The sequence below is a fragment of the Apiospora phragmitis genome (genome assembly GCF_038363925.1).
Source record: "Apiospora phragmitis strain CBS 135458 chromosome Unknown utg000006l:1.0-5683423.0:1.0-5690449.0, whole genome shotgun sequence".
Lineage (NCBI taxonomy): Eukaryota > Fungi > Ascomycota > Sordariomycetes > Amphisphaeriales > Apiosporaceae > Apiospora > Apiospora phragmitis.
The window spans coordinates 3,189,768-3,204,841 of NW_027117404.1; the positions used below are offsets into that span (position 1 = coordinate 3,189,768).

Genomic DNA, 15,074 nt, shown 5'->3' on the forward strand with positions numbered 1-15,074 from the left:
ACAGACAAAGGCTAATTTTCTTTTTGAATTGGTCCTATCAGTTGCGATTGAAAACTCCCTGCAAATCCGCCCTAAACACTTTGGGTGACAATACAAGCAAATACACAATATGGTCAAACGAAAGAGATACGAGCCTAAGCTGGATGCGCAACTTCAGGATCTCGAAGTCAAGCTTTTCCGCGCTTTGAAGACTGCCAAAGGTTTCGAGCGACAACGCCTGGCCAAGAGAGTTCGCGAAGCCAACCTGGACAAGGTCGAGCGATTGGAGAGGGAGGTGGCTGTCTTGAAGGTGCGCTTTCAATTCCTCTTGGACCTTACTTACGCTTCATCCTGCTAATGTGGATAACAAAAACAGAGTCTGGACCTTCACCAAGCCGCCCATGCCATCCTGTGCTCCCATATACTCAAGATCAAGGGCGTCGCCGAGTCCCCCAACCTGCCCGAGACTATCAAGCCCGTGCCGAAACCCAACGTGACCGAGGAGGAACGCAGCGCCCTACACAATGTCACCAGCGGGCTCTGCAACCGGAAGCAGGTCAAGGACGTGTTGGACGAGGCCGTCAAGGCCACCTGCCTAGCCCTGCGTTTAGATCTGCCGGGCAAAGGAGCCAAGGCCGGCAAGGGCAAGGCCGGGCGAGAAGAACCGGAAGAACAGGCCGACGACAGGAACGAGAAGTCGGCGCGCAAAGCCAAGACCGCTGTCGATGGCACGAAGCCCAAATCCCAGAAGAAACCTGCCGAGTCCGACGACGAGGAGAGCGAGGACGAATGGGAGGGCGTTTCTGGTGATGAGGGGCACGCTTCCGACGGCGAAGAGGAGGAAGAGAAGGCTCTTTCGCGCTACGAGGCCCTGGTGGGTGTGTCGAGTGATTCAGAAGGAGGCGACCTGGATGGCGACGAGAACGATGTGCAAAACAGTCGTACTGCTGCCATTAAGAAAGGTTCGCAGGCCGAAGTTCGAGGTCCGTCCGACTACTTCTCTGGAGGAGAATCCGATGCAGATGATGACGATGCTGCCGTAGACCTGGACGAAGATGAAGAAGATGAGGAGGAAGAAGAAGATGAGGAGGAGGAAGAAGAAGAAGCAGATGATGAAAGTGATGCCTCGAGCGAAGCAGTATCGCCACCGCCGAAGAAGGCGCGCGCATCGAAGGCCGCCGCTTCAAAGAACGGGGACTCTACCTTCTTGCCTTCGTTAATGGGTGGCTACATCTCCGGCAGCGAAAGCGATGCGTCTGATGTGGACGTTGCCCCTGCGCGCAACAACCGCCGGGGCCAGCGCGCCCGCCAAGCCATTTGGGAGAAGAAGTTCAAGCAGGAAGCCAAGCACCTCAACAAGCCCAAGGACTCGCGAGACGACGGCTGGGATCCCAAGAGGGGCGCCGTCGGTAACGAGCACGGCGCGCCTTGGAAGCAGGGCATCAAATCCGCGTTTGAGAAACGGGCGAAGCCGACAGAACCAGCTCCCGAGGGCGTACATCCCGATCGGCATCGCAATTTCGATGACTCCTCGGCCGCCCGCCCAAGCCTAACCGCCGCGCTCTTAGGGACGCGGCTCAATCCAGACTTCCGCACCGCAGCTTTGGGGACTCGACCCCCAAGCCTCGTTTCGAACCGGCCGTCGAAGCTGCTCCCAAGCCTCCGCCGAAACCGGCGAAGCCAAAGCGAGACGATACTGGTCCTCTGCATGCCTCTTGGGAAAAGGCCAAGGCTGCGAAGGAGAAGATGGCGAATGCGAAGTTCGAGGGCAAGAAGATTACTTTCGACTAGATACCACGTTTTAGCGATCAACACATTAAACCCATTTCAAGTCAATAGAACGTGAATGTGAGTATTAAGGCTATCTGAAGTAAGAAACCATTTCCATGAATGAAGTCGTCGATTCCATTTCCTCCGCTTGGTACCCTCTGGCAACCATCCTGTAATTCCTTCGCAAATTAGAACCACCCCTTGCTCATGGGCGACCGCCGTCTCAAAATCGAGAGGTAGGGACTATCCGGCTTTCCAAATCCGGTATGTCGTGGTTAGTGTGTGTTCGCAAAATCGAATCGCAATGGGCATCATTCGGTGAAGTAGAATGAAGGGGTATCTCATGATAATGCAGAGGATCCAGTAAACTGCTACTCCAAGTTGAGTAGCGATAACTGGTTCCATATCGAGAAATGTGTGCCATTCGCCCACCAATGGTGGAGGCTGATAGGATGGTACAGAGAATACAGATAAGTGAAAGATCGGAAAGACATCGCAAGTGGTATGAGTAATGATGCTGTTGATGAGAAAAAGCTAATCCTCAATGGATATCGGGGTATCTGGCGTGGTTCCAGCTTCGGAAGCTGAAGCTCCAGATTCGGACGGCGTCTCGGTGCGCAGGCGCTTCGGGCTGCGCTGATTTTCGCTTCCAGCGTATGGGCTGAAGCACCGGCGCTTGAAGATCGAAGAAGCAACCGATGGGGAAGGGCCACCTCTCCAGCTGCTGCTGACGCTCTCAACGTCTGAATAATCGAGGGTACGCGTACGGTCGGTCTCCTGCGATGGCTTATTGTTGTTATCGTCCTCGTCGATCTCCATGGGCACATTGAGGCTTGAGCCGGCAAGGGGGGCAGCAGCTCTGCTCGGACTGGGTCCAGGCCTCGAAGGTCCAGGGCCGGGGCCGCTGCTCTCGTCCTTGATCTCGGTAGATCCGCCGTCGCTCTCGTCTACCGCAGCAGCGAGTCTGCTCGGGCCAGCATTGTCGTCGCTGGTAAGGTCGATGATCTTGTGCTTCTCCTCGTCGGTGTCCGTCTTGAAGTACGTAGACGCGCGGTCCGAGCGGACGAACAACGAGGATCGGTCGTCGTCCTGGGGCACAAACATCGAGGATGACTCGCTGCCGCCATCGCCCTTCTCGCTATCGGCTGCGTCGTTCTCATCTTCGCCGTCCTCATCTTCGTTGATCTCATCTTCGCCGTTCTCGTCATTGTCGCTATTATTGTCCTCGCTGCCAGATGCGTTATCTTGGTCCACATCAATGACACCCAGGTCGCCTGCATCGTCACCCGCATCAGCTGTGGACGAGGATACGGTGCTGGCACGTCTGCGGGAGCTCTGGCCAGCGCTGACATAATTTGCAGCCGTCGAGTAGTCAGATGTTATACCAGTAACTTGAGTATTGTGGGGACGGGAGCTGTCGTCCGAATCACCACTACTGTCAGTAGTAGTCGAGACATTGTCCGAATCATCTTCAGCGTCTTCGTCGACGCTTTCCGAGTCGTCACGTAGGTCTACCTGGTCAATGCCATCGTTGATATCGTCGATAGCGCTATCATTCTCCGGGCCTCCAAGATCGGCGACGTCCTCACCATTATTGGGATCGAGGTTCCCATCATCCATTTCGACGTCAACGCCGCTGTCGTTGTCACCTCCACCATTAACAGATGGGGTAGAGCGTGCCTCGCTGCTCATGACGCTGATGGTGTCGCCATCATCATCATCGCCAACGATATCTCCTATGGGATCATTATCGGCATACCATCTTCTAACGATCTGCTTGTCATCTTCAGTTGGCACAAAGTTTCCAAGTCCTCCGATCGGCGAGAGGTTTTCTAGCTCGGATGCGAATGCGTAGTCTGGTTCCTTACGGCGGGTGACGACAGAATTGATGTCGTCGACCGCACTCCAGTCGCGAATATTCTGGCGAACAGTCTTGCCTTGGGCCTCGCGTATTCTTACATAGGTCATTTCTCGTAGCTGGTAGATGAAATCAAGGCCATGCATGGTTCTAATACTGCGGTACTGTCGGTGGTTAGGCTGAATTCGCGTGTTTTCCATCAGCACTTTGAATGAGTCCTTCAGGTCAAGCCCAGATCCATCGTAGGGAACGCCGCTGTTTTCGTTCTCGCCTTGTATCTCATACTTTCTGCGGGTTCGTCGTTCGTCTAGTTCTTGGACGTGAATCACCAGTGTCTTGAGACGCCGGGTATCGCAGAAAAACTGGAGAGGTATGGTTCGTTGGTTCACAAGGGATGGGTGACGAGGCATAATAGCTCCGTGCCAGAACAACTCCACGTTCACGATTCGCTCCAAACGAGAGCCGATGCCTTTCATGAATCGGCCCAACTCTCCTAGAGGAGAATGCGAAGGTGTTTAGTCCATAGAACGCATGTACGCCAATGTACAGCCATCTCTTGCAGACCATCAGCATACGAAGAACCTTATTGGGCCGGTGAGCTAGGGTAACGGAACACTGCCGATCACCGCCCAGAAGAAGCGATGCAGTGGTTTGCCAACCAGTGGGGGATTACCGGGGTCCAAGCGGGAAAGGCAGTGAACAAGGTCCGTTTTGACAAAAAGATACCGGAAGATGTGCTCTTGAATATCGCGATCGAGCCCATTGAAATTGAAGGGTCGGCGTGGCATCACATCTTGGCCAGCGGGTGGCGCTGGGGAGTCTTGCCGGACGAATAGCTCGGACTCGTTATCGCTACCACCACCATCGTTGGCTCCTTCGCCATCAACGGGCATATTATCGTTGTCATTGTCGTTATCGTGGCCATCCCCACCACCGTCGAGGCTGTATGCGGCTCTCATCTGCCTTTCTCCGAGCCTTCGAGCAGAAAGGGTGAGCTGCGGATGGACGTTGGTGGTGACCTGTGACATATTAAGCTGCTGGCAAGCTGCCTTGTAGACCACAGCGTAAGGATCTCTTTCCCGCCATAGCCGGGTCCACGACGTGGGAGGAGGACGAATTCCACGATTGCGATCTCGTAGTTCTTGTATTTCTCTTTGGAGCTGTATAATACTGTTCTCGAAAGCCGCAATCGATCCGTCCTTCTCTCTGATACGATGTCGCAAATCGTTTATCGTTCTTCTCAAATGTGCAATACGTCTATTACCTCTTTCCTTGATATCTCTGATTTCGTCCTCCTTTCGCCGGTACTCGACGATGAGTTTCTCGTGGGACCACAGAGTAATGTCGTCTCCATTATTGGGACCATCCTCGGAAAAGTAGGCCTCATCATCATCATCATCTTCTTCTTCGATGATAGCCGGCGTGACAGATTCGTCGCCGTCATTGTCGTCGTCCTCGTCTCCAGAATGATTGCATGAGCCGTACCCAGAGTCGCTCCTAGGGTTGCTGGTTCCGTTACCCGAATCATCACCATCATCGTCTGGCGGGCCGCCTGGGGCCTGGGGCAGTCTGCTGGGGCCTCCGCCGCTGCCCCCGACACTACGTCCAGAGTTGCTGCTTCCGTTATCCGAGCCATCGCCACCATCGTCTGGTGAACCACCTGCGGCCTGAGCTGGTCTGCTGGGGCCTTCACCGTTGTCTCTGAGGCTGCTTACAGTCTCTGCGGCAGTCGATTCATTGCTGTCATCAAGGGGTGGGTCCCATTTACTCTTGTTCACGACTTCGATTGAGCCGTTATCACTCTCGTTGTCCGAGCCCTCATCGCTCGAATTGCTGGAGAGATCCATGGTCATGTCTGAAAGTTGAACGGATGAAAATCAGAAATCTGGTGCGATGAATCAGAAATGGAAGCCCACTTCAAAAATGAGTCAGGTTTGAGAAGGGTCTGATATGGCCTGTTATCTGTCTGGTCAGGAACAAGGAAGTATGTGTGCCTCCAAAAAGGAACACAAAATCAAGAGTTGTGTGATGATAAATAAGAGGCCACAGAGTAGCTTCTATGGGTAATGGCAGTTATCACTTGACCACACTGGAAGTGAAGAATATAAGTGAGAGGAATAATGTTGATGACTTTGGAGATGATGTTTATGTTCCAGTGTTGAATACCTTACCTTGTACATACCTTGGTGCTGATGAGAACCTTTGGAACAGAAGTTGCGATTATGTGGCATGCGAGGAAAGGTTGGAGAAGGTATGTTGTCTTATACGAAGTTGGGAAGTAGGTAAGGTGTTGCTTTATGGAGGCAGTGGCCAGATCGTTTGACATGTTGAGGGCGAGAGAGAACGAGAAATTGCTAGGAGACAACTAGCACGAGTGATACATGTACTTACCTCCTTTGAAATCTTCAGAACGTTGAATGCTTGATCCCAGGATTATTAGCTTGAGGGTGTTCACAGAAGGCGGCTTGCAAGAAAAAGGCCGTTGGGGTTGCGTATACGGGCCAGTGGGCTTGCGTATAAGAGGGACGATGAGAGAGCTCAACTACCCGAGAAACAAATCCCAGCAGACGAATGATCACAGTGTGTGAGGCTGAACTGGTTTGCATTGATGATCTTAGAACGGGAATTTGACGGCACTCGAGTGATGGACATTTAAAGGTGGGTGGTGATGAGAAGAGGGAATCGATAGTAGAGACAGTGAATACATGAGACGGAAGGCACTTACCAGAAGCCGGACAAATTTGGCGGGGAACATGGACTTGATTCAATTAGAAGCGGAGAGTGAGTGTATTCACTCCAGGCATGCGGACTTGAGGTGACCAACTGACAACCTTGGGTGAAAAAGAACTAGGGGTTCTGGTCGTGTGTTCTCGGATCAGTTTGGAGAGGTGGTCCAACTAGTTGATATTCTCTTATGAGACAAAGACTTCCTCATTTCAAAAAGGTGTAGCTGCGAAGTGAAGGAATTGAATGGTAATTAACGGTTGGTGTTTCAAAGCTCCTTCCTGACGATAATGGGAAAGAAGCCCTGTGTTGGTGAAGTGCTGTCGATGGTACGTTCCCGGTTGTTTGTGACGAAGCCCGACTTCTATCACAATGATGAGATGTCAGGTGCGTGTGAAATGGAAAGTTAAGGCAGTAATGTTTGACTTCCTGGAACGGCGAGCTTTCAAAATACTGCTGTCGTCAGGGAGAAGGTAGGTAACTTGAGCTTCTTCTGGTTGCGGGCGTTGGGGACCGCTATCCAGATGGATGAAGCCAAAGAAAGAGACAGCATTGATAACCTGCTCGTCACATGGAGGACTATTGAGTAAAAATTGGGAGAAGAGACAACCAGGAAGAGGGCGGATTGGCATTGAATGGAGTGACGTTGAACAAAGGAGCAGTGTGAGTCTGGGAGAAAGGGGGGATAACAAGTGTATTGGTTTCCTGCATCTACCAAGAAGGCACCACAGGGTCGCTCAAGATGTGCCTGTATGTTTTGTTATGTCCTGTATCTGGCAACCAAGAAATTACAAACCTCAAATCTAACAACTGAAGACATCTATCTTATTGGGTATCAAGGGTAAGCGACCAACTACTTAGACCCAACGCCCATCGATCTAAACCAATCCATAACGCCTGTATAGACGACCAGGAGGATACCACCACCGGGACCTAGCCGCAGCACCTTGGGCGCGAAACCACGGTAGAGAGAACCGAATCCTTCCTCGCGCAGTACCATAAAGACGGATGGCCATGCCCACTGCAATAAACTGTGTAAGTGACTGATCTGTTACAGAAGCAGGAAGCTTTACTTACGTTGTACTTCGGCACTACGCCGGGAATCTTCGGGCTGTTCTGAATACGGGATTTGACCACGTCCATCGGCGTGTTACTAATTACTGGTGAGCACTGACCTCAAATGCAAGAATAATTCGAGTGAGTGACTAGAGAAACTTACATGATAGTACCGACTGTACCACCAATAGAACCAGCAATAATGTCGTTGACGATTTGCGACTTCTTCGAGTTGGCCGAGGGCAACAGTTGACGGACTTGGAAAATGCCTATGATAATGCGAGTTAGTCAGGTAGTTGGGACATAAGATAAACACACCAAAGGTGGACTTACAGCCAAAGTATCCGGCGTTCCAGAGAATGTGACGCCACAGAGTGGACTCTAGACCGTTGTAAAGGGCCATAGGACCCTCGTTTTTGATAATCTTCATCAGAGCATCTCCGGGGCCAGCATACTTGCCACCGGAGGCCTTGTCTTGAAGTCGGATCTTGACGAGCTCGAAAGGCACCACAACGAAAGCTTCAGTCGCACCAGCCGTGGCGCCGGTCAGAATGGACAGGCCTTGTGTCATCTTCTGGGCACCGAAGGCATTGCGATACACCTTGCCCCACGAATCGTTGGCAGCAAACTTGGTGGCTCTCTTGGGGGCCTCCATAAGAATGGGTGCCAGAATACCACTGCGCGGCTATTAGTATTCACTCCACCAATACCATTTTCGGGACGGCTAACCGGTAGAGACGGCCGGGGCCTTCGGTTCGGACGATGTTCTGGAAGGTCTGGACCATGCCAATGCTCTCGGTCGCAAGCTGTTGTCTACTCCGAAGTAATGGTCAGCTTAGGGTCGAGAGTGCACGTTATGCAACAGCATTCGCAGCACTAACCGTGTCTTGACAACATCTGTGGGGTACATGACCAGGATCTCCGACACACCAGCAATTGCGCCTATGCGAAAGGTCAGCAGGAGTAAGTAGAGAGGCAGAGTTAGCACCGGTACTGACCAGCGGCGAACTGGTAAACGAAGGGGAGGGGCTTGTCCTGGGGCGACATCTTGACAGCGGGGTATTGGGATTTCGATGAGTAGTTGTCGCCGGACACCAGTGGTGGAAGTTGAAGTCAGACTTTCCAGGAGCCCACAGTGTTTACTAGACGTCGAGTGCAGGGCAATTGGTGGTGCGACAGGAGAAACAAGCGACTTGTGTGTAATGAGGCACGCGACAAGGAAATTGAAATAATTCTTGAGCCGAGCGCTTAATCCCGCGGCGTTGCATGCGATAACGGCTATGGTGGGTCAGCCGCCTGTCATAAAATAAAGTAACCCCGGACTCTCTCGGCTTGCAACGCCTGTACGAAACAGACGTCAGGTTGTATCATCCATCTTCCACTGCCCCGGTCAGCATCTTCGCTCATATCTTGTTCCTGGACAAGTCCAAAGTCAATGTGCCACACAGATGTAGATAGGGACTCTATAGTTTTATAGTCTATGGTTCCTCCTGATTGATTTACTTACTGCACTTCAATGAAAAGCCCTTACTCGAACCATAGCCAGATAGACAAATCCCAACAAATAACATGTCTCTCGCTGAAACGTATGCATGTAACCGTTCTCACGCATATGCGCTTTTGTATATAGAGCATTCCTGGCTGCAGGTATGCCTTTCCTCCGACTAGTAATGTATGCAATGATTCCTTCTGTCAGTTAATGGTCTGGTGCATTCATGCTCACCGGTCTAGCGATGCGAACTGGCGCGAACTGCATCGCGGGGCATCTAGGCATGCATGCTATAGCTCCACTGCTCTAGTCCCTATCTGCAGGAGCGACGAATATATATATTGAAAGCCCATATCCTCTTCTTGATCTACATGGATGATGTCGAAAAGCCCAAAGGCCTGTCGCTGTTCTGCAATTTGGTATGCAATACCCTAGACGTGCGATTTCAACAATTGATCGGCTGATAGGGCTGTAGATTGCGCTCGGAAGCTTCTAGGATGTAGCTCGGGGCATGGGATCATAAGCTGTCCTTACCCTGAGGATCCCCCATGAGTCTACGTTAGCGCTTCCGATTGGTCGGGCGCGACAGTGTCGCGAGCGCACAAGGTTCCATTACATGACACACATCATCATCTCGAGAGTCGACAAAGTTGCCCTCCTGAACTACCCCGCCACCACAGCATCTCCTGCGATAGATATACTTGTAAGTGCCCCCCTGGCTTCTATGCTTGTACAATCTCATCTTCCAGGAATAGGGACGATTTGTTGAAGAGTGATTTATTTACTGTGTGTGTGTGTGTGCTAGCTAAGTGGCGACTGGACTGAAGTTCACCCTGATCTGTACTCTGTACCTATCCCGATAAGCCAAACCTTATCTCCCCTTGCCACTGCTTCGATACTGCACCAACTCCGAACTCGAGTCGCGAAACCCTAAGGTTAATCTCCTATCGACTACCCCATCGACAGCCATACCGACCGTTGCGACGACAAATCAACAGACACCACAATCAGATAGAGAGAGCAATTCTCGAAGCTTGTCCTCCTTCTCCTCCGTCGCAGCAGCTTTAGAAAGCGCACCTTAAAAAGGCCGTGATCCTCGAGAATCACAGCGGGTGCCATTCGAGCTGCTTGGACCCCCAGCCGCCGTATACCACATGAGTCATCTACTTTGGAAGTACTACTGGGAAAACGATGTCGACAGATTCCGTCGGCTACTGGCTCCGGCCGGATACTCCCAGAATACGTATCCGTCCAAGAGTCCAGGCATTGTTGGAGTAGGAAGCCCCGGCGCATTCGGTACCTCTCCGCGACCGCTCGCCAAGTCGCGCAAAGTCTCCGGTCAAGCCTCCGCCGGCTTCTCCAAGGCCGACCTGAACAGTCGTGATCATGCCGGGCTGACTCTGCTTTTGCGCGCCGCCTCGTCGACCTCCGCGAATGCCATCCTCTTCGTCGAGGCCCTACTGGACCATCCCGCCATCGACTTATACGCCCAAGATTTCGAGAGTGGCTGGAACGCCCTCCACCGAGCACTGTACAATGGCAACATATCGATCGCAAGATTGTTACTCGACAAAGAACACAAAGACTTGCACGTGTCTATTGCTGGGAGCAATGCTGCGAAGGTCGGCCATCTGATCAAGACAAAAGATAACGAGGGCAATTCGCCGTTTGATGTCTACAATGCCACTATTGCGCTCCGCAGTCTAAGGATGGCCGAAGAAAAAGCGAAAGTGGATGATGATTCGGACAGCGAGGCAGGTTCGGACCTGGACGAGAATGGTCTGCATTCGACTAAACTACTGGGCCTCGGCGAAGAACTGTTCACATTTGGAAGCAACAAGAACCTCTCTTTGGGTCTTGGCGACCAAGATGATCGCCAATTTGCCGAGCGCGTCTACCTCCAGCGACCCGAGCATCTGGTTCAGTACTTCTATGATAAGCACCTTCAGCATCAGAAGAAGCAGAGGAGCCTGGTGGACTCATTCAGCTCCGACTTGTCTGAAGTTCCAGCGCTAATACAGAGTCGACCCCTTTACGTGCAGGATGCTGAGTTCTCCAAGTTGCACAGTGCTGTTCTTACAACAGACCCGATCTCTAACCTGTACGTATGTGGAGTAGGCCGCGGAGGGCGTCTCGGTTTAGGGGACGAGAACACGCGGTTTCACTTTACTCCTGTGCAAGGTCCGTTACTCGACAAGCAAGTCGTCTCAGTTGCTCTGGGGCAGAATCATACCTTGGCTATTACTACCGGTGGGGAGTTGTGGACTTGGGGCCTGAACACCTTTTCCCAGCTCGGCTATGTTCTCCCACCACCCCTAAAGGCAGACGAAGAGCCGATGAGCACATCACCTCGGCAAGTATTTGGCCCTCTCAAGAAAGAAGTGGTGCTAGGCATTGCTGCATCATCCATCCATTCCGTTGCCCATACTGGTTCCTCGCTATATTGCTGGGGAAAAAATGTTGGGCAACTCGCGTTGATGGATGCTGACTCGAGATCTTTGGAAATCCAGCCAATTCCCCGAAAGGTGGCTGCATCGCTGCTCTCGTCGCACTCATCCATCGTGATGGTCTCGGCCATCGAAAAGGCGACAACTTGTTTATTCGAAGACCGTACTGTCTGCGTCTTCACGAATTACGGTTACAACATGATCAAGTTCCCCTTTTTCGATAGTTTGACAAACTCTACGCTACAACGATCTGGAAGACTCTCTTTGTCTTCCAGATACGATCCTGGCCGCAAGGAAATTCGTACCATCACATCTGGTGGAGAGACAATCGCTGCATTAACGGGCAGCGGTGATCTATTCACCATGTCACTCAATTTGAAGAACGATGGATCGTCATTGGCTATCTCGACGTCAACCACGAACCCAGCGCGCATCAAGGGTGCTGTTACTACGCCACAACTCATTTGGAGCTCCAAGAAGGATGGAGCTGCTTCTGTGAGTGTGGCAGAGAATGGATCGGTACTGATCTCAACTCAATCTGGAGCAGTATGGCGTCGCATCAAGAGAACCAAGGCAAAGGACACCAAGGCAGCTGGTCCTTCAGATGGGAAAAGGAAGGATTTCAAATTCCAGCGTGTCCCTTTTATCAGCGGGGTCGCGGCCGTGCGAAGTTCCCCCTTTGGCGCTTATGCGGCAGTCCGCAAAGACTGTGACGTGACTCGTGACCAGGTGGAGGTTGATGAGCAGAACCTTTGGGGTGATATGGCGCCGCTCTGCGCCTTAAGAGGCTTCAAGGCTGCTAATGGGACGAAACGTGAAAACAAAGACACCTGGAAGTTCCAGGATCCTGATGTCCTCAAAGGCCGAGTTGATGCGGTGGCTTACGAGGTGCTGACTTCCACTGATCTTGAAGAAGATATGCAATCACACATTCGGCAGTGGCGATACAGGAACGATAGTACTGGAGCAGTTGTTTGCACAAGCTCATGCCCTGAAATCCAGATTCCAGTACATACCTGGATTATGTCTGCTCGAAGTCCCACATTGCGAATGGGACTGCAACGATTCCACGGGACAGGCGCTTTCGAAATACCTGAACTGCTCACTTGCAATACGGAGGACGGCACTATTGTCATCCAGTTTGCTGGTATCGACCTGATTACTCTATTGAATTTCGTTGTCTACTCCTATGCGGACCGGGTGATTCCGGCCTGGAACTTTACCCGCCAATCACCTCCACTTGCAAGCCGCTACCGACAGGTTCGCAACGAGCTCATGAAGGTCGCTACTAAACTCGGCATGCTTAAACTGGAGCAATCGGCAAGACTGCAGAGTTCTCCTTTACGGACAATGGATCAGGATTACCGCAAAGCTATCGAAGACCCAATATACTTCGAAGATGGAGATACTTTACTCGAGCTCGATGGGGACGAGATCCCAGTCCATAGCACTCTGCTATGCCAACGATGCCCGTGGTTCCAGGGTCTCTTCAATGGTCGATCTGGCGGGATGTGGCTTGCAAACCGCATGAAGGGACAAGCCACATCTGACAGAGTTCCCATCGACATGAAGCACTTCGATCCGGAGTCATTCCATTACGTTCTCCAACATCTTTATGGCGACGTGGGCGAGGAACTGTTCGACGAAGTGGTTGCAGATAGCATTGACGAATTCTCGGAGCTCGTCGTGGATGTAATGAACATTGCCAATGAGCTAATGATAGATCGACTCTCCCAGATTTGCCAGAAGATCTTGGGCCGGTTTGGTACGTCCATCACGAGATACACAGTGGTCATTTTGTCTAACTTGATGCAGTTACGATGCGTAACATCTCAACTTTACTCAACCTAATCAGCATATGTTCAGTTACCGAGTTCAAAGACAAGAGCCTTGAATATATCTGTCTTCAAATGGAATCAATGCTTGAGAACCAGTAAGTGATTGTCTCGTGTCCATTACGCAGTCTGACCTCTCTCGGTCAATGAGCTAACTCCTGTCAGTCTTCTTGACAACCTGGATGAGGAGCTTCTTCTAGAACTTGATGAAGTTGTCAGGGATAACCAGCTCGCTCGATGCCCATTTGCGAGAAGTGGCCGAGCTGACTTGCTGCTCCACGAACGATATCCTCAGCTGGCCAGCGATATAGACGAGGAAAGGCAAAGACGTGTGCGGGAGATGGCCTACAAAGCCATGTCAAAGGACGAGGAGAAGAAGATTTCATCGTCCTTTAAGGCTCGCATTGGTAGTCTCGACGACATGTCTGGTGTGTCGCTCACACCTGACAAGACGAGGCAGAAATCGCGTACTCCTCGCAACGAGCCGTTCAGCCCTGAACTCCGGCCCAAGAACTCCCAAGCCGACCTGATGTTTGACATGGAGGACGATGGATCATCCAGTGTCTCCAGCCCTCTGTCTCCTTGCCCCAAACCACTTGACGCCGGTCTGCGCAAAGAGCTAGACCAGCTCCCAAGCCTATCGGAGAGCAGCTGGAAAGGCCCGAAAGGAAAGTCGATTCAACGAGCAGACGAAGCCGCCGCGAGCCCTCCGACCCCTTTGGCTCTACGGCCTGCTTTGTCTCCGCCTTCCAGCGGAGCAAACAGGCGAGTATCAAGCAGTGGTGTGCCATGGGCCGCGGCACCGCTTCCCACTTCGAAACTGGGACTTCAAGACATTATGAATGAGTCCAAGTCGACGCAGTCAGCTCTCTCTGCAGAGCTTGCCGCGGAAAAGAAAGAAGCCGCGAAGCTGACGCCGCAAAAGGTGTCCCAGAAAGAACGGAAGAGATTTCTGCAACAGCAAGCCGAGGAGGCCGCCAGGGAAGAAGCTCAGGCCGCTCAGCAAAGGCAGACTCCGTGGATCCAGATTGACGACAAGAAGGCGGCATCGCCATGGAAGAGCAGCCCGGCACCGCCCAAGACTTCCATCAAGGACGTCCTCAGCACTGAGGCCAAGGCATCCTCCTCCCTCGCTGTTCCAGGCGCGAAGCCGGTCGTGGCCGCAGAGTCGTCGGGCAAGTCGACTCCCCGCAGAACAGCATCGCCCGATACCCGGTTTCCTGGTCAAATCCGCTCCGGGTCGGCGACGCCGCGCGGCTCCGCGGCCCGCGCCAGCAGCTCCAGTCTACCGGCCAAAGCAGCAGCCGGCCCGTCCCAGTCTTCCCCTAGTCCCTCCCACGTCCCGGAGAACAAGCCTCTGGTGCCGCATTCCAAGTCGTACATGCAGAAGACGCCGAAACAGTTCGAGTCCCTCATTGGGCTGGGGCTGGCGGACATTATTGACCATCAGCGGCGAGAGCAGGAGAGTGTCAAAGAGGCCGTGGCGAAGCGCAGTCTGCAAGAGATCCAGCAAGAGCAGGCGTTCCAGGAGTGGTGGGACCAGGAGAGCCGGCGCACGCAGGAGGAGGAGGCCAGGAGAGTCGCCCGCGAGAAAGACAGGGGAGAGAAGAAGGGAGGCAACAATCGACGTAAAGGAAGAGGGGGTAAACCGAAGGACGGTGGTGCTGCTGCCGCGGCTACCGCCTCACAAAACAAGAGTACTAACAACGGGAACGGAGCCGCGGTCTCAGCAGCGCCGGTACCGGTGGCTACAGACGCAAGTAGAAACGGTCATGCCCATAGCCATGGCAGAGGGAGGGGACGTGGTCAAAGAGGTGGGAAGGCGTGAAGAGAGAGCGAGAGAGGTCTACAGTTATTAGACACGGATTTTCTTGCATGGAAACGGATGAAGCCTTGAATTCTACTATATATAGCAT

At 52.5% G+C, this 15,074-nt stretch overlaps 5 protein-coding genes across 5 annotated transcripts; 2 read left to right on the forward strand and 3 right to left on the reverse strand.

The window, feature by feature from the left end:
• Positions 1–109: 109 nt before the first annotated feature.
• On the forward strand, positions 110–1,770 carry PG994_006253 (NADH-ubiquinone oxidoreductase 30.4 kDa subunit; the record flags this gene model as incomplete). The annotated part of the gene is made up of 3 exons (XM_066857662.1): positions 110–289; positions 356–1,474; positions 1,528–1,770. The coding sequence occupies 3 exons, from the start codon at positions 110–112 to the stop codon at positions 1,768–1,770; spliced, it is 1,542 nt and encodes a 513-aa protein (XP_066716931.1).
• A 513-nt stretch (positions 1,771–2,283) lies between these two features.
• On the reverse strand, positions 2,284–4,083 carry PG994_006254 (uncharacterized protein; the record flags this gene model as incomplete). Its single annotated transcript, XM_066857663.1, has 1 exon — positions 2,284–4,083. One exon carries the CDS (start codon positions 4,081–4,083, stop codon positions 2,284–2,286), a length of 1,800 nt encoding a protein of 599 aa, XP_066716932.1.
• Positions 4,084–4,206: 123 nt separating this feature from the next.
• On the reverse strand, positions 4,207–5,460 carry PG994_006255 (uncharacterized protein; the record flags this gene model as incomplete). Its single annotated transcript, XM_066857664.1, has 1 exon — positions 4,207–5,460. The coding sequence occupies one exon, from the start codon at positions 5,458–5,460 to the stop codon at positions 4,207–4,209; it is 1,254 nt and encodes a 417-aa protein (XP_066716933.1).
• A 1,724-nt stretch (positions 5,461–7,184) lies between these two features.
• On the reverse strand, positions 7,185–8,438 carry PG994_006256 (mitochondrial 2-oxodicarboxylate transporter; the record flags this gene model as incomplete). Its single annotated transcript, XM_066857665.1, has 7 exons — positions 8,386–8,438; positions 8,269–8,329; positions 8,117–8,200; positions 7,721–8,064; positions 7,551–7,656; positions 7,409–7,484; positions 7,185–7,352 (listed from the first exon to the last, which is right to left on the reverse strand). The coding sequence occupies exons 1-7, from the start codon at positions 8,432–8,434 to the stop codon at positions 7,185–7,187; spliced, it is 888 nt and encodes a 295-aa protein (XP_066716934.1). The 5' UTR covers positions 8,435–8,438.
• A 1,592-nt stretch (positions 8,439–10,030) lies between these two features.
• PG994_006257 (uncharacterized protein) lies at positions 10,031–14,986 on the forward strand (the record flags this gene model as incomplete). Its single annotated transcript, XM_066857666.1, has 3 exons — positions 10,031–13,088; positions 13,139–13,256; positions 13,324–14,986. The coding sequence occupies 3 exons, from the start codon at positions 10,031–10,033 to the stop codon at positions 14,984–14,986; spliced, it is 4,839 nt and encodes a 1,612-aa protein (XP_066716935.1).
• Between the last annotated feature and the right edge of the window lie 88 nt (positions 14,987–15,074).